The sequence below is a fragment of the Dendrobium catenatum genome, unplaced genomic scaffold (assembly GCF_001605985.2).
Source record: "Dendrobium catenatum unplaced genomic scaffold, ASM160598v2 fragScaff_scaffold_1056, whole genome shotgun sequence".
In the NCBI taxonomy this organism is placed as follows: Eukaryota; Viridiplantae; Streptophyta; class Magnoliopsida; order Asparagales; family Orchidaceae; genus Dendrobium; species Dendrobium catenatum.
The window spans coordinates 3,666,517-3,692,212 of NW_021319518.1; the positions used below are offsets into that span (position 1 = coordinate 3,666,517).

The following is a 25,696-nucleotide window of genomic DNA, read 5'->3' on the forward strand; positions in this document are numbered from 1 at the left end:
ACACTACTTGGGGCAGCGCAGAGTATAACAGGAGGAGAGATTAAAATCCTGGATCCGCCCATGGATGTGATGAATTTATCTTAATTAACTAAAATGCCAAAAAAATATGCAGTAATAGCAGTTGGGAGTTTTTGCAATTATTTGTTTTTAATTGGCTTCGACTGCAAACGCTATGTATGCGATTTTTAAATATCTAAATATTCAAATAAATTGATATTAAATGCATGAAGTATTGGTTCATTTTGAAAGTTGAAATATTATAAAAACTTAGGCTTCGTTTGGTACGGCTTTCTTACTGCTTCTTAAAGCCGCTTTCTAGTATAAAAATTTTAATTTTTGTACTACAAAGCGGCTTTAAGAAGCAGTAAGAAAGCCGTCCCAAACGAAGCCTTAGTTTCTACCTAACACCGGAAAAAACTAGCTAGAGAGAGAGAGAATTGAAGTATAAATAAAAAACAAGCCGATTAATTAAGGCAACTCATTTTTGTTATTATTTAGATAATCTTTGATAAGATATATATATTTCAACTGGTGCTCTCAGTTAAGAGAGATTGTTCTGTACGATGTACGAATGAGTTCAAAAGTCAATTCGAATATTCGGTCAATCTAACATATTTGACTTTCGGACACGTTCGGACACCACATGTAATTGTTTCTCTTCATTCCTTATCCAACATGTAGCTTTTAAAAATGAAAATAATTTCAGTTTATAAGCCATGGAACCATTCTTGCTTTGATGTGGTTGGGCATGCAAATCTGTACTAACGCTGGTTGAGCTTGCTAAGGGGTTGTGCGGCCATTGATATTTGTCTGGAAATTTGCAGCTTTTTTAAAGGTGATTGTGAAATTATTTTAATTAGTATTAGAAAATAATTTCTTTTGAAGATTGATTGATAAATATATATATTTTTAAAAAATAGAACTGATATATTATCAAAAAATTATCTTGATCGGACACAAATCTCGAGGCAAAAATCAAGTTGGAAAATTCAAAAATCAAATCCCATATCATATGAACTCCGATTTCAGCAAGCTTACAATAGAACCGAACGTCTCGGAAATATGAACCCAATGACACCAAATTTGACTCAATTCGAGCTCAAACAAACCCAAATCAAAGACCCGAAGCGCATTTGGAATGTTCAAACCATAATTTGGAATACCAAACGGTTTCCAAATTAAATGTGACATGCTTATAGTCGAATCGAGCGGCTTGATGAGACGAATCCAACGAGCACAAGATTATCAAATTCTGATATCATTAAAACATTCAAATGTTCAATAAATGTAACATGATCAAGGGATTCAACATCAGCCGTCCATTCAAATTACTTCCAACTTGCCCATAATCTTCTCCTTATATAATGGTCATGCCACTCTCAATAAACTATAAATAGACCGTTCATTTCTCATAGAGGGGGACCCCAAAGGGGGGAAGGAGGTCCAAGCAAGAAGAGAATAGAAGGAATCAAGGAAGAGACTCCCCCTCGACCACCGTCGGACTTTCTTCCAGTACCATACCGACACTGGAGTTCTGCCCGCCCGCCAACTGATGTCAGACTTCTACCCGATGCCGGACCTCCGTTCGTCGCCAAACTTCTACCTGACGTTGAACTTCAGCTCGTCGCCAGATTTATATCTAATGTCAGATTTCTACTCGATGTCGGACTTCTACCCGTCGTCGGACTTTCGCCAGACTTCTATCCGACGTCAAATTTTTCTCCATCCACAGACTTCTACCCGACGTCGTACCTCTACTTGTCGCCAGACTTCTACCATACGTCGGACTTCCTCTCGTCATCGGATTTCTATCCGACACCGGACTTCTACTACACCGAACTTCAACTCACCGTCGAACTTTCATCGAACTTCTATCAGACGTCAGACTTCTGTCCATCGATAGACTTCTACCCAACGCCGGACTTGCACGCATCGCCGGATTATCGCCGGATTCCTATCCGACACCGGACTTCCGCCCGTCACTGAAATTCTGTCGGGCTTCTACCTGACGTTAGACTTCTGCGTGTCATCGGACATTCATCAGACTTCTATCCGACACTGGACTTCTTTCCATCGCTAGACTTCTCCCTAACGCCGTCCTTCCAACCTCAGTCGTCAGACAACAGTCTTTATGACCTCCGTCACTCGCCGACTATGGTCCTTCCGACTTACGACGCCCATCGACTACGGTCCTTCATACCAAACAAACACATCAACAATAATTCTTTGTATTCATATCATGTAATGTACTTTACATAATATACATCAAGCTAAGGCCTTCCTCCAATGAAGGGGATCATTTGTAATCAAATACAAATACTAGTGGATTCATTCAAACTGGGCTAGGCCCCGTGATTTTTCCCCCTTTTCAGGGGTATTCCACGTAAAAATATTGGTGTCTCTTGTGATTTTTGCACCCTTTTTTTTATATGTATGCGTGCTAGACCTTCGTACAAAGCTAAGACGTAGGGGTGTCAATTTCGGGTCACGGGTCAGCTTCGGGTCGAACCCAAAACTGACCCGACACTATTTGGGTCAACCCAAACCTGACCCGTTTTTGCATGAAAACGGGTCAATTTTCCTAACCAGAACCCGCCCCACTTCGGGTCTGGGTCAACCCTACACGACCCTAATGACCCGTTTCCAACAAAAAAATATTATTTTTCGGGTAAAAAACGGGTCTATCTCATCTTTTTCGGGTAAAAAACGGATATATTTCCTCTTTTTCGGGTAAAAACGGGTCAATCTCGGGTTGTTGGGTCAAAATCGGGTTTTTGGGTAAAAAACGGTTCAATTTCGGGTCAAAGGGTTAACCCGAACCTGACCCGATTTTTGAAACGGGTCAAAATGTTGAACCCGAACCCGACTCGTTACTGATTCGGGTTGACCCTAACCCGAAATTTTAGGGTCGGGTTTGAGTCGGATTTTCGGGTCGTGTAAAATATTGACACCCCAACTAAGACGTCGGAAATTATATTTCTCTACAGCCGTAAGTATTCCAAGAAGCAACAAGAACATACAATTTTTAAAATATTCATACATTAACAACTCTAGTTGTAAAATGTAACTATCCATCGCAAGTTAAAAAAAAAACAACAAGAAAATAATAAAAAAGCAATGTATAGCAAGTTATTATTGGCTAAAAAAAGATAAAAGAGTGAGAAAGCCATCCCAAACAGTTTCTTACCGAGCCCAATTAGTTCATCAAAATTTTCATTTGGAAAATGTTTGATTGTTGGGGATAGAAGTAAATAAACCACACAATGAAATGAAAAAAAAATAGAATGCAACAAAAAGTAAAGAACACCAGGATTTAAGGAGGAAACCTTGAAATTGGAAAAAAAAATCACGGAGTCATACCACACACCAAGAAATCTATTATAAAAATAAAGATAAAAAAGTACAAATCTCCCTTCTCTCTCTTCTTGCATCTCTTCTCTCTTACATATGTTCATACAAAACATAAAAGAAAGTCAAGTTAATAAAATCAAGGGACGCCACCCTTAAAAAATAACGAGAAAGAAAACTATTTTATCCGCCTCAAAGCAGTGCAGCGCCAGTTTGCAGCACTGCGGAGCTAAAACCTCATATTCCGGTCCTTTTGACAATGCTGTGAAGCTCAAACCCGTAGCACTGCATCACTACATAACATTGTGGCGCCGAATCTAGAGCATTCCAGTGCTCCTCTCTCTATCGTTCCTCACAACAAACTTTGCAACATTTGGGTGCTCGGGTACGCAGCAACGGGCGTCTAGGAAAAAAAATTCAATCGCAAAGCATTTGGACCCAAGCTGACGAAGGACCCCACCCCTCACAATCGACACAATCAGATTCCACACATACTAACAATTGATTTTGTGTTTACTTTGTAAATTTGTTCGTAGATGCTGCAATATTTTATCCCGTTCTTGCAAAACTTATTATATAACTGCGCTTCAATTAACTGTGTTTAAGATGATAAACCCAATGATGTATTTGTATCCGTATTATATGAAAATTCTTCCCAAGAGAGGATTCCACCCATTCAGGTGGAGAGTTCATAACAAAACTTCTCAAACATTATTCTAAGTCACAATTTATAACCATGGTTTGACCGTCCAACTAATCCAGTGATGAATTTCATGCAGTTTTTTCAATGCAATATTGCCGTCAAAATGTTTTTGTTTTAAAACATCTTTGATCAAGTAAGACTGCACTCTATTTAGCGTAAGATTGTAAGCAACTATCGCATGCATGATTATATGCAAAACGTTGTTAGCTGATATTGTCTCTGTGCTCTCAGGTAATTATGTCTTTCCTGATAGAGCATCCGCCACTTTATTTGATCACCTGATTACTCGATATTGTAGTAAAAGCCCATTAGTTTCTCTAAAAGCTAGCTGATGTTGTTGTATAAGCTCATAAATGCTATGTCGATGCGTATGGATTGTATGTTGTTAATTTTTGTATTGGAGGAAGATGAATCTTGAATAAATCTTGCGGTCTCGAATTGAATTCAAGAAAACAGCCCTGGATTGAATTCAATAAAACAGCCGGTTAGCATTTTGTAGCGGATTTGCGGAGGACTTTGCAGCGTAATTTTTTTTTTTTTTTTCGAAAATTCAGACGGATTTGGGGCGGAATTATTCGTTGCTTTTTGTGGCAGATTTGAGGCGAAAATTTTGCTGTAAATCTAAAACAACCTACCCTATTACTGTGATATTGTTCTAATGACAACACCAAAAGCATCTGTTTCAATAATTATTAGGATTCTTGGAGAGAAATGGGAGAGAGAGGGTATGGAGAGAAGGGGAATCCAAGGAGAGGAAATCGGAAAACTATTCTTTATTGGCTTATTATCAAAAAACTATTACAACCTCTACATTTATAGAACAAAGAAACAATTAGGATAAAATGAGCCTAAAAAATCATATAACCTTAAATTGACACTCAAATCATGATGAAATATTAACTATCTCCACATTGATCAAGATTTACAAAGACTAAACAACTACAAAAAAATGAGAAAGAGATCTCCTTGCTTCATTACCTGGACCTAGAGCTGCTTCCACAACAGGCTTTGCCTTGACATCCTTGATCTAGAGCCATGCACTGCTCCATCTGATTCCATCAACAATTGCATCCAAGAAATGGCCAGCCTACTTGCACCTGTGCTGCCCTTGGCTTCCGATATGTTCGTCCAGCCCGCAATTCCTACCCAAGGCTCCACCCGCTTCCGATCACGACCTCGGTCCACAAAGCTGCCGCGTGCCTTGTACAAGAGCAGCCCACACCCTGCGCAATGTCTGCCCATGCATTGCACGCCTCCTGCGATAAGCACATCTTGCATTCGGCTTGATCTGGTTTCGCCCATCTTCCCCACACATCCATACAAGCACACCACTTTTGAGCTTCCTCTAACTTCTCTAAGCACGATCTTATCAAGGCCTTTGACCCTCTTAATAAGCTCCACAAACATGATCACCCGTGCTTTTCCCCATGAGTTGTGTCCGACTTGCCTCCTGAGCATGAAAAATTATTAGGTGCGGAGTGTGGACGGGGTGAGAACCGTCTGCACAGATTGTCCCCGCTCGCGTGCGCCTGCCGCGCTCGCGTCCTCCGCCGTCCGCCGCCGTTGTTCCGGCGCCGGCAACCCAAACCGGGTCGGGTCGGGTCAACCCGGCAACCCGCCGGGTCGGGTCTGGGTTCGGATTTCCGACCCGTTTGTCTACCCGGGTCGGGTTAGGGTCGACCCGTTTGAACCCGGGTCAGTTCCGGGTTCGACCCGAACCCGACCCGTGACCTGAAATTGACACCCCTAATGAAACCAGGCTTCGTTCGCACGCCTATTGCTGCCTCCTCCTTCTTTCTTTCTTGGACAAGAACTTTCCTCCCTATCCACCCAGCTCTGATACCAATTTGTTAGGTTCTTGGAGTATTCTTGGATGGAAATTTGGAGAGGGTGGGAGGGAGAGGAAAAAAAAAAACTATTCTTTATTAGCTTATTATTAAAGCTATTACAACCTCTCTATTTATAGAACGAAGAAACTATTAGGATAAAATGAGTCTAAGAAAATATATAATTAATTTAAAATTGACACTTTAATCTATATCAAATATTAACAACAAAGGATGACATAGAAAAATATGAAAATGCTAAAATTGGTAATAACTTCATTCCCTGTTTAAGAGAGAGATATTTGGGCCGCCTTGATCCATATCAATTTGTCTTAACAATAGTTATGTTAAAGAAGCTGCATTGAAGCATATCAATTTGTCACATTTGGAAGGTTTGATTAATAACACCTATTTTTTTGTGAGAACTCAAATCTATGCGAAGGCCATCAGCTTCTGATTAATGATTTTAACAACACATATTTTTTCAGGAACTAAAAAATTATTGTGATGAGTAATATTAAAGTTTTTTTACTGCTTCTTAAATCAAATTTTTAGTATAAAATTTTTAAATTTTTTACTTAAAAAATGCTTTAAAAAATATTAAAAAAGTCGTCCAAGATAAAATCTAAGAATCCTATAAACTTAAAAAGCATATATCTCTATTTTATAAATAACTAATCACTCCATTATGTTTTGATTGGGATGAATTTCAAAATGATTATATTTGCTTTGAGACCGGCCGCAACAAAAATTTTGATTGATTCATGATATATTTATTCATTTCAAAATAGATTTAATGACTTATAGAATCATACTAATCTACATTTAATCAAGGTATTTGCATCTAGATTTTTTTCAAAAAAATTTCATATATTGCATCAATCAGATAAAAATGAAAATACATGAAAACAATTTATATTATCTAATGCAACATATAAAAATAGCTGATTGTAAATTTCTTCAATCTTCTCTCTTTAACTCCTGGTTCTGCCACTGAACTCTTGTGGATACTACCAATGAACTCCATGAAAACTCCCCCTCCCATCATCACTCCTCCCATAAAACCCATTCCCTCCTGGAAATCCCGGCGCCGTCGGCCCCGCCGTCCCCTTGCACAACCCACCAACACCTCCTACTTCGTCGGCACCTCCACCGCCGCTGCTTCCGCCACCGCCGCCGCCTTTCCCCTCTTCACTCATCTGCTGCCCCTTCATGATACTATACTGGTCCCCACCACCCTCCCTATATCTACTAAGATAGCTCTTAAGAGGAACAACATATGAATCAAAGCCAAGGGTCGTCATGGCCCAAAGCAGATCATCTCCATTAATAGTCTTCCTCTTCTCCCTCTGGCACTTATCAGAAGCTTCGCCGGTCACAAAGTTAATGAACTCAGACACGCACTCCTGAACTGTCTCCTTAGCTTCCTTTGATATCTTGGCGTTGGAAGGCAGAGATTTCTTCATAATACGGCTGACGTTGGCTATAGGAAGGAAGCGGTCATTTTCTTTGGTAGCGTCGCCGCCGCCGCCGCGGCCGGAGTCATTGTCTGACGGCGGGCTTCCGGCGGGGCTTATTAGTTGATTATGAGCTGAAGATTTTGTTCCTTTCATTGATGGTTTGAAGAAATGGAAGAATGGTGGAGGTTTATAAAGGGAGGGGGAGTTGAATGGGCGGAAGGAACAGAGGGAAGGTAAAAATAAAATTATTGTTGGATTTGGTCAACGGTCGGATGGGCTGATTAGCTAGAAACAAGCCAAATGGAAAGCAATGACACCAATTAGGAAGAGGCTTTAGATTACTTGCCGGCCTCCTTTTGTGGAACTTTTATTAGGTCCTCTTACAGGTTCGGTCATCACTGAGTTACTCGGCTTTTGCTCAGTATTGCTAGGTATTACTTTGCAATAACGAGAAATACCGCTCTGTGAAGATCAATACCTAGTGATACCGAGCAATACCGAGTAATACCAAAAAATACCGAATTTTTCTAGAAAAAACTCGATATTTTTTTGGTATTACTCGGTATTGCTCGGTATTTGTACTCACATAATGATATTTCTCGTTATTGTTGGTATTGCTCGGTATTTGTTCGGTATTTCCCGTTTTGTGCCTGCTACGTGGCGCGATCTCAGTACCGGCCGAATGTAGCTCTACGTACGTTCACCGGACCAAATAAAAGTTCCCTTTTGTGGGCCCAATGACGACAAGGCACTTAAAAAAAAAGGCTAATTATAAAATTTAATGAGTGAGTCAAGGTTGAATTTTTATTTAAAATATTTTACTTGCTCCTAAATAAATAATAATATTAATTATGTGAATATTTGGAATAAAATTTATTGAATATATTTATAATTTAACACTGTGTTGTAAGGTTTCAAGTCCTGGATGATAAAAACTGAAGGTTTGTGTTATGTGATCGACAGGTGATATAAAGCTTATCGAAAAATCATGGCATGAAAATATGACGTAATAGAGAAAAAAATATTCATGCACTCAACCTCACATAATGGATAAAAACTTAATGTTTTTCTTGCAGCTTCAAATTTTAATATTTTGTCTTCAGAAAGATTGTATATTTTTATTTTGTTCTGTAAATTTAAAATTGAAAATAAATAGATAATTAAATATATTCTATTTTTTAATACCATCTATTAATTATTTAAAAAACTGAAAAAATGTTGCTAGGAAACCAATTTTTTTGCTTAAACTTTCTGCTAACATTGTTATATTTCATAAGATAACCCTAAAACTAATGCTAAATAATTATTAATATATATATATATATAATTCAGTATAAAATTTTGACTCGAATAAATTTTAATTAGGAATAGAATGATCTAGAAAAATCTAGAAAACTCCGAAGACAGCGTTCTACATAGTTATGTTGTTGAGCGCATCCAATGATCCCCTCCTCTATGTTAAGTGTCGCCCAAAATTGTACCCAATTGAGTTCTTCAACTGAAAGTCTTATATAAATCAAGATGAGAATTATTATTATTTAAGAAAGTACTCTAAATAACTAGTCGAAATTTTAGAGCAAAATAACTTTATTAAGGCTTTATTTGGGACAACTTTCTTACTGCTTCTTAAAGCAGCTTTTTAGTACAAACATTTTAATTTTTATATTAAAAAACTGCTTTAAGAAACAGTAAGAAAGCCGTCCCAAACGAAGCCTAAGTAAACTTATAAGTTCCCTATGTCGAATCCAAATTAGTTTGTGGGCGATACCTGACTTTAATAAAAAGCCTACCTAAAGAGTAGAGAAATAAGTAAAGCAAGAGCGGAGTGTAGAAGAAAAGTAGTGGAATACAAGAGATCTCAAATAAATAGAAATTTCTGTAATTTATTTATAGAATTTTGAGGGGTACATAAAAAACTACAAAGAAAAAAGATAAAATATAACGCTATACGGATTACATGTACAACACTATAACATGCTATAAACACATATGGTGTAATGCCTAGAATTAAATTTGAAAGAATTATATGTTTTATCTTTTTAATTAATCAATCAGAGCTTCTAAACAATAAATCTGTGTATCGAATGATAATTGCTTTCACTAGATACGAATGAATATAATGTAATATTTTGATGTATGTAATTATTAATTGCTTTCAATGAATACACAGATTTATTGTTTAGAAGCTCTGGTTGATATTCTTAAAAAGATAAATAGACAATTAATTTCCTTCAAATTGGCAATTATTAATTCTTATAATACAAAAAATAATAATTATATAAAGTCAAACTTTTAATTTGCTTTATTTCTTCCATGTTATAACTGATGGTAACAACCATTATAAAATCTAATCAAGGAGGTAGCCTAATTCTAAATGAAGAAATGAGTAAAAATATAATTACTTAATTACTGATTTTCAATATATGGACCATAAAAGATATATTTATATTGAATATGAGAAGGAATTCAATAATAATTTAGAAAATAAAATACATAAATTGACAGCAAAGTAGACTGGCTCAACAGCCTTATTTATTGATGCCTTTGTTGGTTTCCTGCCTTTTAGACTCAGCTTCTGCTGCTTCCATTTTGTTCTATTTGATTGGTTTTATGTATAGAACACTCAGTAATCTATTTGTTATTTAGTGATTGATAGTTTTTGGTATTTTTCTGTAGCGGAGAATACAATTTCTTTCTGTTGAATTTGCCCATGGTGAGGTGCTGGCTTACTTGTTTTCTGCTTAGAAAATAAGGATTATCTCGCAGGAAAACACTGTAATTAAATTCTTAATTGGTCGTTTAGATGAAAATTAATCAGTATTTTGTTTTGTATTGTTATTTGATAATGTTAATAAAACATTATTTACAATAAAATATTTATGATTCGCTCTTATCTAATAGTATCTGATTCAGCTTTGTTTTTTTTTTTTTCAAAATTAAAATTAACGGTGATACAATTTGAATTGGAAATTTTAATAAAAATTTTTAAATGGCTGATCAATTAACTCTTCTATTATACTCAGCTTAAAGTTAACCTAATGATTAAAAAAATTATCCGTGTTGCGTTCTGGAACATTCGCGGAGGTAGAGAGATATAGAGTTTAGCATCATATCTTTGTACGAAGATCCAACACACAGATAAATGAGAGAGAACGCAAGAGTCATAAGCACCACCAAATGATTCTGCTAGTGTCTGGAGTTGATTACAAATGATGCTCTTCCGTGGTGGAAAGTGTTGACTCAGTGTAGCAAATATACGTCATTTAGAGCGTTTTACATGGTTGGGGCTAGAATAACCTAATGTAATGAGAGTTATTCTCAAGATAGTGTTGACTTATTTATTTGATTGGTAAGATTTTATATGGGAGACAGAAGTCAAAGGGACCATAGTCAGCAAGTGACGAAGGTCAAAAGGACCGTATTTGGACTACAGTGGTCAAAAATACCATAGCTAGTGAGTTAGTGAGCCCAGAGGACCGAGGTCGGAGAGACTGTAATCAATGGGCGACATATTGGAGGGACCGTAGTTGGCAAGCGATGGAGGTCAAAGAACTGTTGTCGAGTGACCGAGATCAAAGAGACCATAATCGACGGGTGGCGGAGGTCAAAGGGACCTTAGTCGACAAGCAACGGAGGTCGGAGGACGACGAAGGTCGGAGAGACCGTAGTCTGCAAGCAACGAAGGTCAGAGAGGCTGTAGTCGATGGGCAGCAGAGATCACAGGGATCGTCGTAAGCTGACGATTGAGGACTGAGGTACCATAGTCAACAGGAAACGAAGGTAGGATGGATCATATGCCACGCACCGGAATCTATATTGAAAGAATTGCATTTATATTTTATTTTAACCATTTAACTATAGCTTATCAATTTCTTATGAACAGCGAAAAAATTATGCATGATATCCAAAGTCTCATATCATAGGATCATTATCCTTTCATGAAAATATGTAAAACCACATAATAAGCACATGTCACGGTAAGTAACAAAAATCTTACAATTGAAATCAATGCAAAATAAAATAGAACAATATGTTATAAATCATATAAAAAAGTATATGCATCAATGTATATATACCATTTTTTTGTATCAATAATCAGTCTATAACATATTATATCTTAGTTGGTTCTATTTCATTCTTCCATCATAAACTCTAATCAATCAATTAGTCAATCTTTATTACTCAATCAATTACATTCAATCTTATCATCCGTTCAGCTCACATCAATCTGTCAGTTACAATCACAATATCAATAATAGTATTTAGTAACATAACTATATCAATAACAATATCAGTAATAAATATCAATATAAAAAATCAATAATCAATATCAGTATCAACATAAGTAATCAATATCCATAAAACTAATCAATATCAATATTAGTAATCAGTATCTATATCAATAATCAATATCAACAACAATATCTCAGTATCAGTATTGGCATCTGACATTAAAATGAGGGTATCTTGAGTTTGCGGGTATCACGTGCAATCAATTATATCAATGAATCAATGTTCTTGACCTTATGACTCCCAATCAAAAATCACATGAATTAGTGTCCTCGATTCTTTATGACTCACAATCAATTTCTAACTCCATATAACTCCTAATCAATGAATCACATAAATCAGTAGAGTATAACATTGAGTTATCATATCATATATATGATCTCAATCAGTACATCATTTCATCAGTACCAGTAGCACATTTTAGTACATATTACTCATATAAACACATTCTATTTTCAATATCTTTTTTCTTACTCATTCATATACATAAATTTAACTGATGAAAATGCAAAAAAATTATATCAAATTATTCAAAATGATCAAATTTATAACATATCAAAATTTAAACAGTGAAAGCTTATGAGATCAGAAGACGATACATTTTTGGTAGATTTAAGAGTGATAAAATTCGTAGAAATCAAAACCATTAAAAATAAGAGTAAGCGATCAATCACTTACTACGAATAAAACAAAATTTGTAATAAGAACGACGTGCAAATACAACCCAAAGACCTTTCTCTCTCATTTCTGTTATTCTCCTCCAATTTCTTCTTGGTCAAACAACAAAGTGAAGGAGGCGATGGGGTGAGGTAAAGATTATATATATATATATATATATATATATATATTTGTTGTTAATGGCCTAGCACCACAAAACTTAATTTTAGAATTATCATATTTTTCAAATAAATTCATTTCACTCTTTTAGGTTATTTACACCGTAGTTGACAAGCTATGAAGGTCGGAGAGACAATGGTCGATAGACGAAAGAGGTCAGTGCACAGTCAGTGAGAAAATAGTGGCCGGAGGGACCGTAGTTGGCGAATGGCGGTGGTCAGAGAGACCGTTGTGAATGGGTAACGTAGATTAGGACCGTAGTTGACAGATGATGATGATGATTAGATGAAGTCCTGACGGTGGCTACATGCATAGGTCCGATGGCTATAGTCGAGTAGAGGTTCAACAGCAGCGGCCTTACATATTTGTCTACTAGCAAATCTCACTTCTTTCTCTTGTAATTTTGTAATTCAGTTTTTAGCAAGGCGGCTTTACATATGCTGCTTCTAAACAATAGCGACAACTAAAACAGGTGTTATAATATTTGGGGACCAGTAACGCTGTACAAAAGCTGATCGAAAGAACTGCAGAAAGCTCTTTTAGCAAATAACGTTTCAAAGCAATATATACATACTCTATACATACTAGTGTCTTAGTTATTTACAGTTTTGTGCAGTTCAGGTGATGATTGAATCATAAACAGGTGACGAAATGGAAAGGAAATTAAGATAATTAAATATAAAAATTGCATCATATGTCAAAACTAGACGGAAATTTTGTTTACCAAAAAGGCTCAAGCAGTTCCCGTTATCAATCTTTCCTGCTCGTCTAATTTTTTTATCTTCAGAATGCCTAGAAGGACTTGAACTCCAAAAAATGCACATAAAGCATAAGCAGTCATCGCAGGAACCTGGAAAGGCAAAAGAGATGTGGAAATAAAAATACAAACAAGCGCAAATTGGATAAAATATATTTGATCGTTTCTAACCCGAACTGAATTGAAGTATAAAATTGTGGCAAAGTTGATTAGACTCCCAGTAACAACTGCCTGCCAAAAAGCACAGCAATATTAAGCTAAGCATTTCAACCTCAAATGTTTATATGCTAAAAGAGTCGAAATTAAATAGCATGACGAGAGTATTGAAATGGTCAAAAACTTGGGCCGAATAGAACAGAATTTTACAGAAACCATGCATGCAAATTGGGGCAGAAATACCACTATAGTAATTCCCAGACGAGTTGTAATAGTAACATCGTTTGGAGAACAAATAAGAGCACAACGGCAGCTCAGCAGATCAAGGAGAATTCTTTTCATAGATAGTTTGTAGAAGAATTTAGAAAGTTAAAATAGGTTTTGTATTTAATCCAGGGTTCTCGGCTATAGAAACAGAACTTTGGGAGGATTTGAATACACATCACAAGCTTCTTATGTATTTACATATCTAATATGTAATAATATACCATTTAAATATCTAAACCATATCAAAATTATCATGAATATTAACTTATTTAAAGTGGAATATAAATTTTTATGTAGGTATATTGATATAATTTAATAATAGGGCATTATATAAGTAAATATAAAGATTCAGGTATTTTTATGATATGTATATAAATCCCCCAATTTTTTAATGCCAAGATTGGCAAGAGGCCTATAATCCTCTGCAGTTTATATGGAGCTACCAGACCCTAGTTTGAATTTAATTGAGGTTTGCATCTCCTACGCCTTTTATCAATTCCCAGAAGAGTTGCACTATTGATATCGTTTGAACAAGAAGCTTTTGTATTACATTCGACAAATAACAGTACAACTGCAGGTCAGCAGATCAAGGGGAATTCTTTTTAGATATATTTTCGACAAGGATTTAGACAGTTAAGAGGTTTGGTGTAATCAAGGGCAGCTGACTATAGGAACAGGAAATTTTTTATTGCCAAGATTGGCATGAAGCCTGTAATCTTCTGCAGTTTTTATGGAGCTGGACTTTACCAGACCCACGTTTGAGTTTAAGTGGTTTTTGTACCTCCTTAGCCTTCTATCTTTCATTATCACCAACTCATATTCCAACCTTAATCCCCTCACTGTAGGGTTATGAATATCCCAATCTTGACGCAATCCAACTTTATTTCAAAGATTTGGTTGATATCATTCCATCCAAACTAAGGTCTAACTATAGGGATGACGCCGGAGTTGAACCATTTAATCATGATAACTTCAGGATAGTTTAATTCCATTTAGTTGTTTGTATGGCTACATGGGATTAATGCTTGCTTATGTTGTGTGTAGCTTAATAGGTTGCTACCTTTGTCTATAAATATGTAGCTATGTTTACAATAAGGGGATTATTATTGGAGATGAATAATATTTGAGTTCTTTTACTCAGTTGTTTGGGTTTCTGTATCCTGAAGTAATTTCAGGTGGTGATTCCCCTCCCAAGGAGGAGTTCTTGGGTTATGTGCGGGCTGCCAGTTCCTGCAACTTGCGTGTTGTATTTGTCACCGCGTCACCCCCCCCCTTTTTTTTTTTAATTCCTCTAGATGGTTTTTTTTTTTTCCTGTGTGCACAAGAATCGGACAGAACTTGTTCGCCAAGCGCAAGAGGCGAAAAGTTTGAGATGCCGCTATTTGGTCGTGTGTGAGAAGTCGACGACAGGCTCAAACGAAGGCTCTGGTTGGCTTTTGTAGGTGTGATCCAATTGGAGAGTCGGCTGTTTCCTAAGCTCCAGTTTCTCGCGTAGCTTCATCCCGACACCAAACTAATTGGCTTCTCCACAATGCCGACCAACCACCTTTTCTTTGTCTTTGTCCATGTGTGTTTCTTTATTCTTGTGTGCAAACTTCAAGCCAGCAATTAGAAGTTGAATTCCTACCGCTGTCCTGTTTTCAAAACCATCCAAGAAAGGTGAAATTGTATTTGGACACAGCCAGATTTCATCGAGGATCCGATCTCGGGCAGCAGTTCTGTGTCTCTTTCTCGGTATCTCAGTCTATTGATCAAATCTCACGCTAGGGACGTTCTCCGCAAGTTGCTAGCGTGTCCGATGGGGCAGAGCTAGTTTTTGATAAAATAAGATCTCGTCCTGCTTTGGGAAAATTCCAGCCGCCCAAACTTGACGTTTCAGATCTTCCCGCCAATTCCATTTGTTTTCCAATGGGTATCTTGATTCGTGGATGATTCTTTCCAAAAAAAAAAATTTTTTTGATGTCCTGTCTCCACATCAAGAACAATATTTTTTTTAACTGTGCGAACTGATCGAAGAGAGAACTCTTTGGCCCCGTGGAACTGCCTTCGACCACCGGTTGCCTCCTTCGGTCGGTAATACCATCGGACCTTCACCTTCACATCGATTACTGCTGCCGTTGATCCTCTTCTTCTCCCAAAATAATCAAGAAGCTGTTGCCACTTATTCTCGCCACCAAGAACAGCAATTTATAGTTCTTGGTCTAGAAATCAATAACTCATAGAGTCACAGTTAAAATGTCGCTTCAACGAAATCAACGGTGACCCATTCAAGAAGAAGAAGAAATTGAAGATCTTCTACAAGAAATTGCCCGACTCAAACTACGATTGTCAAGGATAGAAGGAAGGAAAGACTTGAGACCCCTTGCCCGGGACTTTAATGGCGTCCAACTACGGGGCAAGTATTCTCCCATGATAGATTCAAGATCCTTTGTTCCAACTAAATCCATACAAACTGATGATGATGACGAGCGCATCTCAGATGATCAGATATCTTCTACCCACGAAGATGTGTTTCAAGAGCCACCTTGTCAGTCTTCCACTGCACCCTCGTTGAGTTCAGCTTTGAAGAATTTGAAGATCCCTTGCCGAAATCATCGTCTTTTTCCTCTCCACAATGAGCCAGTATATGATGTGTATGATGACGACATGTTCCTTGAAGTTCTTGATTTTGATAAGCCCATGTATGACTTTGACCAAAGCAAGATGGATGCGCCGCCAGAGTTAGTCATGCATATCATTCCTCATAAGGCAATAAGTGTGCTTTACATCATTAATGATGGAATTGATATGATTAAACCAGAACATGGCAACCTCATTGGTACCTTTGCGCATTCCAACACAAAGTTCATGAAGGCGCTGGTGATGAATGCTTATGTTTGCATAGTTAATCCATTTTGTGTCAAGTTCAATTCAACTGTTGAAGAATGTCGTTTGAAGGAACTACTAAAGATGCATTCTGAGTTTGTCCACTATCTCATTTGTCATCGACTCCAGCTCATGTTGAAGTCTCTCCTTGACGGGGAGAATGACCCCGGGTGGAAATACCCAGACCGGTTTAGCCAACAAAACCCGCCTCCTTATGGCGGCCAACCGGACATCTTTTTACAAGCTTAAAGTTTCTTCTACCCCCGTAGAATGACGTCGGAGCTGAACCACTTAATCATGATAACTTCAGGATAGTTTAATTCCATTTAGTTGTTTGTATGACTATATAAAATTAGTGCTTGCTTATGTTGTGTGTAGCTTAATAGGTTACTACCTTTGTCTATAAATAGGTATCAGTGCTTGTAATAAGGGGATTATTATTGGAGATGAATAATACTTGAGTTCTTTTACTCAGTTGTTTGGGTTTATGTATCCTGAAGTAATTTCAGGTGATGATCCCCCTTCCAAGGAGTTCTTGGGTTATGCGTGGGCTGTCAGTTCTAGCTCTAAACAGACTTGATCCAATCTAGTTCAGAACAGACCAATCTCGCAAATTCAGATTTGAGCTCAATCCAATATATATTTTGTTTGGTGTTTTAACATGCATTGCACCAGAACTAAAGAGCAGTTGCATAAATTTGACCGATAATAAATTAATTAAAACAATGAAAACTTCTGAAAATTGCCTTGACTCAAAGTTCGTATATTTATGTTATGAAAATAATTTAACAAATGCTGAAGTTACTATTTAGTAAATTTGAATGACATTGAAAGTACTACAATTTATTTGTGATGATATATTAAGTAGTCAAGTTAATTTATTAAGTATAACTCAAATATTTAAACATAAATAAAATATAACTAAGGAGAACAGAGAATAATGTATATAGATGTATTAAGAAAGAACTGAATTTTAAATAATTATCAAAACAAATAATAATAGTAGATAACCTAAATTAGCTTTAGAGATGAGAGAAGACATTAGATTTTAATTTTACAATTAAATATTGTTAGTTAAATTTTGATAGCAAACATAGGAATCCAAATAATAATGATAGGTCTCATGGAAAATATAAAGTTGAAATTATTTTAAAATAATAATATAATGATTAAATTTAATTAGAGAAGGAAAGAAATAAGAAAAGTTTGATTTAATTAAATAAACTTGAATTTAATTAGAGAAGAAGAATTATTTAAATTTAATTTAGTTAATTAATTTAGAGGTAACAAGAAGTTTTTATTATTTTAATAAATTAAATTTAAATTTGATAAGATAATAAAAATATATAAAAGATGTCATTTAATTATTTAATATCGTATTGAAATGGAAAAGATAAAAGACGATCAAATCAAGAAAAAAATATATTTAAAGTTGTGATTAAATCTATATTTAATTGGAGATGGTAAGTAATATTAAAATTAAGATTAATTAATTAAATTAGAAAAGAAAAGAAATAACAAAGTTGTGACTTAATTAATTATATTTAAATTAAGTTGAAAAGAATAGTAGGTTAATTAATTTACTTGAAAAGAAAGGAAATATTAAAGTAAATTTATCAAACTAAATTGAAAAGAAAAAGACATATTAAAGAACTTATTTATTTAAATGAGTTGTGAGTAAATAACTTCAGTTTGAAATAAATTAGAAAGAAATAAATAAAGAAAACAAATTACTTAATATTTAAATTAGATTGCAAACTATAAAAAATAAATAATCAAAGTAGTAATTTATTGATTTAATACGAAAAGATAGGTTTAATAAATTAGTAAAGAAATTATTAATTAATTAAACTTGAAATTAGATTAAAAAAAGGATCTGATCTTTTATGCGTGAATTTGTACTGTGCATATTTTTGTGGCTTCTATATAGATCTTACATTCTCGCTTTTGTAGATGTATTTGTTGTTCAAGCTAAACTATATAAGCCTTAGTATCTTCGTGTATGGTTGATCTCTTTTGTGTTAATTTGTGTTTCAATGATGTAATTCTAGAGGTGCTTCCACATGAGAATCTAACCATAATGTTACTTATCAACATCTATTGAATATTTATAAGCTTGCTACCTACCTCCTCTAAGCACAATATAGGAAGATGGTTGCATTGTACTAAAATTTTCCCACAACCATAAGAAACTACAACAAATATGGAAAGAAAGAGGTATGGGGATTAAGCATTTGACCATATTAAGGATACTCTTATGCGGCAAAGAATGAAAAAGAGTAAGAAGCTCTTAGCCGTTTACCGCTAAGAAGGAAAAATGATAATAAAAGTTGCATCAGCATCTTCTCTATGTTCAACCCACATTTTTGCAATAGGTTGTTCCATTCTCTCTCAGTCATTGACATTAAGGAAGTGATATTTTTATCCTTATTTTTAGTTTGCATGAAAGAAAATATTTGATATACTCCTCTTTTAAGACTTAGTATAATATTTGATTTCTATTTGACTATGAATATAGGTGAATCTCACCGAATCATATAATATAGTGTCTATAATTCCGATCTTTGGAGTATTTGTTCTCCATCTATATTTTATTTTTGCTTGAAATTTTATCATTATCCTAACACTTAATGCCAATGATATGAGTACAAAAGGTTTTCCATTGTAAAACATGGCCATAAACAAGTTAAATGTTCATCAACCGAAATAAAGTTAGGAAATTTTATATTTAGAAACGAAAAAAAAAAGATTTCTGGAATTAAAAACTCACATTTCCAACTGTTTTTTGAGCAGCAGCAACCCTTAGGAATGCTCTCTCTGATTCCAAAGTTCGCACACGAAGTTTAAGATCCCCTTGCTCCTGCAAGTTGTCAAAAATGTTACCCAAATGCATGCGCCATAAGAAGTAATAGAATGCTCATCAAAATTAAGTACTCTTAAATGATTCTTAAATTCACTTATTTGAAATAAGATACCAATCTTTGAATTATTTCCGCAAGCTTTTCAACTCTATCAGCCTGCCTGAATAAGTTGTAAAAAGCACGAGACTGCCTTTCCCATCTTTTCCTAAGATCCTGTGAAATAAAAAACTTTGGTTTTTAAGACATTAAAAGTACACATACGAAGAATGCAGATTTATAATGAAAGGAGAAGCTTACCTTGACAATAACCTCAAAACCAACATCCCGGAACCTCAGCAACTCCAAGGCATAACTGGTATAATAGATAGATAAAACTAAGTTCAGATCAAAAAGAAAAAAAAATTGATACTAACTTATACAGCTAGAAATCAGTTTCTTCGGATATAAAAACTGCAAGTTCAAACTCACGGTTTTGCAATTTCTGTGATGTCAAATCTAGGGTCAAGGCCCTTCCCAATTCCGTCTAGCACTGCAAAAATTAGGACTCTCACATTTAAGTAAATAAGAAAAAAATTTGATAAAACTACAGAATGATATCTAACTGTTTCCTAGACACATAACCTGAAAATGCTCTGACAACAAAAGTGAAGGTTGCCGGAAAGCGGAAGGGCTGGTCAGCAGCAATTGACAAAAGATCCTCCCCTGCAACATTAAGTAATAATTATCATGATCAAGATGAATGATAGCAAATCTCATTCGATCATTCCAAGTATAAGCACAGGTTGCCAAATTGTAGCTATAGTTTTAAAAAACAATGAACGTAATTTCAAGGTGTGAAGAACGAAATTCACTGTTTTATGGAGGGAGATTCCAAACACTTTACCAATTGCAGCAAGCCTTTGCTTCTTCCTTTGAATTCTTTCCTCTTTGCTCAACGGCCTTTTGAATCCTAGTTCAGCGGTTGCCATCTCTCTTTCTTTCCTTTGTGCTGCAAGACGCTCTTCAAAGCTACAATTATTTAAACATTATAACATCAGCGGAAAGCAGTATAAGCTTAGCAAAATTCATGTAATCAGATGGCTATGACATTTTTTTAGACAAGAACCTGTTAAGAAAGAATTGTGCTGTCCGCCGCACGGCGGTCATGTCTCCTGTAGGAACAAGGACGCCCATTTGAATCATTGACTGGAGAACCTGCAAGCAAGGTTTTTTCCATAAGATTACCTCCACAACATCCTGGTTGGATTTTTTTCTAACACGTCACATTTGTTTAATAAAGATTATCACATTAATAATTCAAAAAGAGTAAGCGAATCAAATTTCTCTATCCCTTTTATCTTTTTTTTTTTTTTCTTTTTTTCAACATCATCTTTGTCTTGAAGCTCAAAATGCCAAAGTATCCATATACATATAAGTAGCTGATTAAGTACAGTACATCACAGTTGAGGTGAATAAAAGGACAGTTTATCAGATGAAGATTTGTTATAAAAGAATAAATACAAATAAACCACGTGGTTCAGTGATGAGGACATCTAGACATGAAAAGTTTACTAGAGGCGTGGCCATCGATCAACGGCCACGATTACATCACTCTACTTTTGATTTTCATATTTATTATTGATGTATAATTTTAATTTTATGAGGTTTTATTATGCTTTTCCATTTTTGCCCTTATTTAAGGGCTTAGATATGTGTAAGCCCAATGGGGCATTATCGTACTTTGTATTTTCTCATTGCATGGGCTATTTAAAGCCTCCCTCTTCTTCTTTGAGGGGTAATGAATGAATTATAAAAAAATTCCTGCACATGTGTTCTTTGGAGAGTTGTGAGAGTTCTAGGAGAGTGCTTTGGAGAAATCCCTAGGGAGGAAAATTGGACCACCCACCAACCTTAGAGACGACAGGGTCGTGGTTCTTCTTCCTTTACCTTTCTTTCGTTCCTTTTCCTTTCCCTTCCTCCTTCCCCATTAAGCCACCAACATCCCCATCCAATTCCCTTTCCTCTTAGACGTCGGATTCCCTAGCCACACTCCACCTCGCCGCCGGCCAAATTCCCCCACCGCAACCACCGGCCCACTTACCCAAAACCCCACCCCACCCGCCGGCCCTTCACCCAACCGAACCCAAGCCCAAGCCACCGCCCCTTCCCCTTTGGGTTTTCCCGCCATCATTGCTTGCAATTACCCCTTTCCTAATTGGGTTTGAATAATTTAGGCAACTCAACTACTTTATAAATTCAAATTAATTTGAATTTGAAAAGTTACCTAAAATATCAATCCTATTTTAGGAAAGTTTACAAATCCCTTCTTCTTCGAGTTTTAGATTAATTTGGGATGAAATATCTCTTCCCAAATTTAATTCCCTAACTCAAAGAAGCATTAAAGGCTTCCACAAAAATTTCCCCAATTCCATTGGTGCCGCCGGCCCCTCCTAGCTCCCACCTCCTTAATTTTTTCCCAAAATAAAACCTTCCATGTGGGAAAGAATTAAATACTTTCCTAATTTAGATCATCTTAACTTTGGAAAGAATTCAAAATTCAAATTCCAATTAAATTGAATTTGAAATCATTTCCTAATGAGATTGATTTATTTTTGGAAACTCACAAATCTCTTCAAATCTGAATTTGATTGGAGATTCCCTTTAATTCCCTTTCCTTAATTAAAGTCTTACGTTTGGAAAGGATTTCGAAATTCCCCAATAAACCCCCCTTGCATAGCCGCCCCCCTCCCTCTCTCTCCTATCTAATTCATGCACTTAATTAAGCCTCCAATCAACCCATTAATGCTCCCATAACCAGCCGGCCCCTTCCCCTCTCTCCAAATTAGTTTGTGACTTATTTGGCATGCTCCCTATGCAAGGAGATTAATTCCAGATTCCCCTCCACTGCTGGGCACAGAATTCCCCATAATATTCCTCTAGTTTTCTTGCATCTAGAGAGCCGAAATCCTGAATTTTCCTAGTCCAAGTTGCTGTCCAGATTTCTGGACAGATTTTGTGTGCCGTCCAGAATTTCCCATTGCCAAAACAGCTGTCCAGATTTGGCATATAGATGCTGTCCGGACGCTCCTAGTTGCTGTCCCGAAGGAGATCAAGTGCTAGCCCGGGTTCCAGAGCTTGCGAACCTGCTGTCCAGAAAATTCTGCACCTCCCCATTCTGTCCCAGATTTCCAGCTTGCTGTCCATCGATTCCAGCAAGAGGAGATCAACAGTTTCGCTGCCATAAAGCCACCAACTTCTGTCCAAGCTTGAGAGAAGGTTGAATCTTAGCAAAGGGTGAACTCTTACCTTCCTCGTTGATCCTTACTTGTGGTTTTGATTGATTCAAGCAAAATCTTGCAATGCTCCGCTAAAGCTTAGTGTTTAGTAGGAATTGTGTGAAAGATCTTTCATAGCACTACTCTTATTATTAGATTAGGGATTTCTTGTTGAAACCCATCTCGTATTCAACGTCAAGAGTAATTGATTGTTATGTGGTTTTACTTTTCGCAAGTAACTTGGCCTAAGCTTGTGTTTATTGCTCTTTGTATTTTATTTCATTGTTTAACTCACCATAAAGCTTTAATTAACTTGTTTTTAATCATCAAGCGTGCAAAATCCTTATCTAAATCATTATCTAATATATGTCCTGCATCATTCAGACTGCAATTTGATGAACATTTTTATACATATTATGATAATACACAATAAAAACAAATGGAATATCAAAAGCATAGCCAGCTCCAATAACTAAAACAATGTCCATAATCCACAAATTCAGCACCATACACGCTCTAGCCAGCATCCTCATGAATCAGGACCTTATCTGAAGGGAATGATTAACAAGTTAAAGCCAATAATTTCAAATGAAAGAAAATTGTTAAAGGTATGCCGACAAACATTCATTTGCTTAATCTGAAGCACCATTTTGAAAATAGTTTGCGCTCATAATAACATTTAGCTTGCTACAGTTACAGAATAATATTCACATCTAGCAAAAGTATGCAGCTCATTAATGTTCAAGGATGCGGAAACTTTACTCTATCGGGGTTTTTCTCATAAACTCCATAGAATGCCTCGAGTAGTCCTTCCCTGATATTTGGACTGATACTGTATGTTCACGAAAGGCAATTCCAACAAGCAGATTAGCAAAGTCAAAGATCACTAAAAATTGGTACAACACCATGAAAAACAGATCAAAGAAGGACGAAAGTCAACCTTCCCATCATTCCAAAATCATAGAAGATAAGTCTCCCACCATTGACATCATCAACAGCAATATTTCCAGGGTGCTGCAACAAACAAGCATAGATTTGGAAATAACAAACTAGAATAATTATAACAATGCAATTAGTACAACAAACATAATCCCTATCTCTTTCTTAATATTTATGAATTTCCCACCTAAACTTATATTATAGCATTTTATCGCATGCAATGATGCATTCGCGACTCTAACATTCCACATCTTATAATTATCTCTAGCAGTCTATGTTTGATTAGAGAATCCAACACCGGAGCATGCTTTGAGTATGATTTACACAGCTAATACTATATTTTTATAAATAATTACATGCATGCCTCTCGAAATGGTGCTCTATTTTTTGCATGAATGACTCTGTGGATGGTTTTTATATGAAGCAGAAGCCCTTTTTTCTTTAATCTTCTATTTGTAAAATAAGAGCATACCACATAAGGGCAAGAGGTCATTAGCTATATTGTAATTCAGTTTGCAAATAGTTCCATTCCTTCGCTAACTTACATAGATTGCTCATGAGGAAATGAGAAATGCAGAAAAAATTATTAAAACTTATGCTCATAATGTAACTTACTGGGTCGGCATGAAAAAATCCATGAGATAGAATCTGCTCAAGATAAGATTCAACTGCATACCTTCCCAACCTGGAGAAAAATAATCATCTTGATCTCAATTAAAGTGCCAAATGAAGATAAATTACACAAGATAAGAAAGATAAAAGAACAACTGGGATACAAGTATTTCTATCACCTTTTGTGGAGAAAGTTTCTTTGTTGATGAATACATACCTCTGTCGATCAACACCCAATTGATCTAGCTGTTTAATTCTGTTTATTTTAATTCCTGGAACATATTCCATTGTCAATACCTGAATCCAGTTTCAAACATTTAGTTAACACAAACAATGAAACAGTATTCGTATTTCAGGTGAACATTCTGTACTACATGTGAAAAGTAAACCTGCGGGGTGGTGTATTCCCAGACAACGTTTGGCACTTTAATATAGTCCATATCTTTAAAGTTGCTCGAAAATAGTTCAGCATTAGCTGCCTCTTTGGTGTAGTCTATCTCCTGAATATAAAAGTTCAATAGTATTAGATGTAGAATACATACTAATCTAAGATACTTTAGCAGAAATAGACATGCTACAAAAGGCCAAGTTGCACAGTAATGCAAGCGAGTGAAACTGCATAAAGGTAGTCCCCACACATGATAAAATCGGTTAATATACTATGAGTGTGTCAAAAAAAAATTCTCTCATAAATTATTTCTCCATTCAGAGTGTTAAATAACAAAATGGATAAAGAAAAGTGGCCCATTTAAATTTCTCATGCATCAGTGCTATGAAAAACACGGAAACAAATTTGAGAACAAAGTCCTGATTCATAAGTAATATGACAAACCTGATATAGGACAGTAGCACACTCATCATAGATAGCAACCCAATCTCTCTTCGCACCATCAGATTTTGGGTCTATTTTCTGAAGGTATTCAGCAATTACCTGTAATGACATAAGTCCTCACTATTAATAGGTATGAAAGTTTAAACTGGATAAAAAAGAACCCGTTTGCAGACACAACACACTGGAGACTGCAAAAAATACGCAAGAAAATAATTATAATCAAACCAGCAAACGAGCTTTGCAAAGATCAGATGAACCCAGATCCTTGCAAAGCCAACTGAAACTTGAAAGCATGAGGTTGAAGCATCTTCAATCTATTTCTATGTTAAATGAAAGATGCAAGAGAAGGCAGGCATCAACCATTAACTTGACTAAATTCTAAGTGTTTGTAAGAACAACCCCCAAAATTTTCAAATCAATGCTAAATAGGTCCTTCAGAGTTTGTATGACCTACCCTCAAGTTTTTCAAATCAATGTCAAATAGGTCCTTCAGTCCTGGTCTCTGTACTTTAATAACCACTTCCTGCCCCTTCAAGCTGGCACGATGCACCTGACCTGGTCAATGAAGCATGTATGTTATTAGTTGTGATAGAAGAGTGGATGAAACAAGCAAACCACATAATAATGAAAGCAGAAGAGAAAAAACTACTTGAGAAACCAAATTTCTAGCCCTGTGATATCAGTTGTGT

At 35.9% G+C, this 25,696-nt stretch overlaps 2 protein-coding genes across 2 annotated transcripts in view; both read right to left on the bottom strand.

Moving 5' to 3' along the window:
• Positions 1-6,887: 6,887 nt before the first annotated feature.
• Positions 6,888-7,490, bottom strand: LOC110108783 (nuclear transcription factor Y subunit B-3). The gene has a single exon (XM_020839574.2). The coding sequence runs from the start codon at positions 7,488-7,490 to the stop codon at positions 6,888-6,890; it is 603 nt and encodes a 200-aa protein (XP_020695233.1).
• Positions 7,491-13,040: 5,550 nt separating this feature from the next.
• LOC110108782 (protein ACTIVITY OF BC1 COMPLEX KINASE 8, chloroplastic) overlaps positions 13,041-25,696 on the bottom strand; it is a 30,347-nt gene continuing 17,691 nt past the window's right edge. The window contains exons 5-20 of the mRNA XM_020839573.2: positions 25,462-25,562; positions 25,008-25,106; positions 24,565-24,675; positions 24,393-24,472; positions 24,179-24,248; positions 23,565-23,638; positions 23,387-23,456; positions 20,476-20,564; positions 20,254-20,378; positions 19,992-20,072; positions 19,839-19,899; positions 19,668-19,722; positions 19,485-19,583; positions 19,280-19,369; positions 13,393-13,452; positions 13,041-13,314 (exon numbers count right to left, since the gene is read on the bottom strand). Coding sequence (XP_020695232.1) covers positions 13,198-13,314; positions 13,393-13,452; positions 19,280-19,369; positions 19,485-19,583; positions 19,668-19,722; positions 19,839-19,899; positions 19,992-20,072; positions 20,254-20,378; positions 20,476-20,564; positions 23,387-23,456; positions 23,565-23,638; positions 24,179-24,248; positions 24,393-24,472; positions 24,565-24,675; positions 25,008-25,106; positions 25,462-25,562 — 1,382 coding nt within the window. The 3' untranslated portion in view covers positions 13,041-13,197. The remainder of the gene's footprint in view (positions 13,315-13,392; positions 13,453-19,279; positions 19,370-19,484; positions 19,584-19,667; positions 19,723-19,838; positions 19,900-19,991; positions 20,073-20,253; positions 20,379-20,475; positions 20,565-23,386; positions 23,457-23,564; positions 23,639-24,178; positions 24,249-24,392; positions 24,473-24,564; positions 24,676-25,007; positions 25,107-25,461; positions 25,563-25,696) is intronic.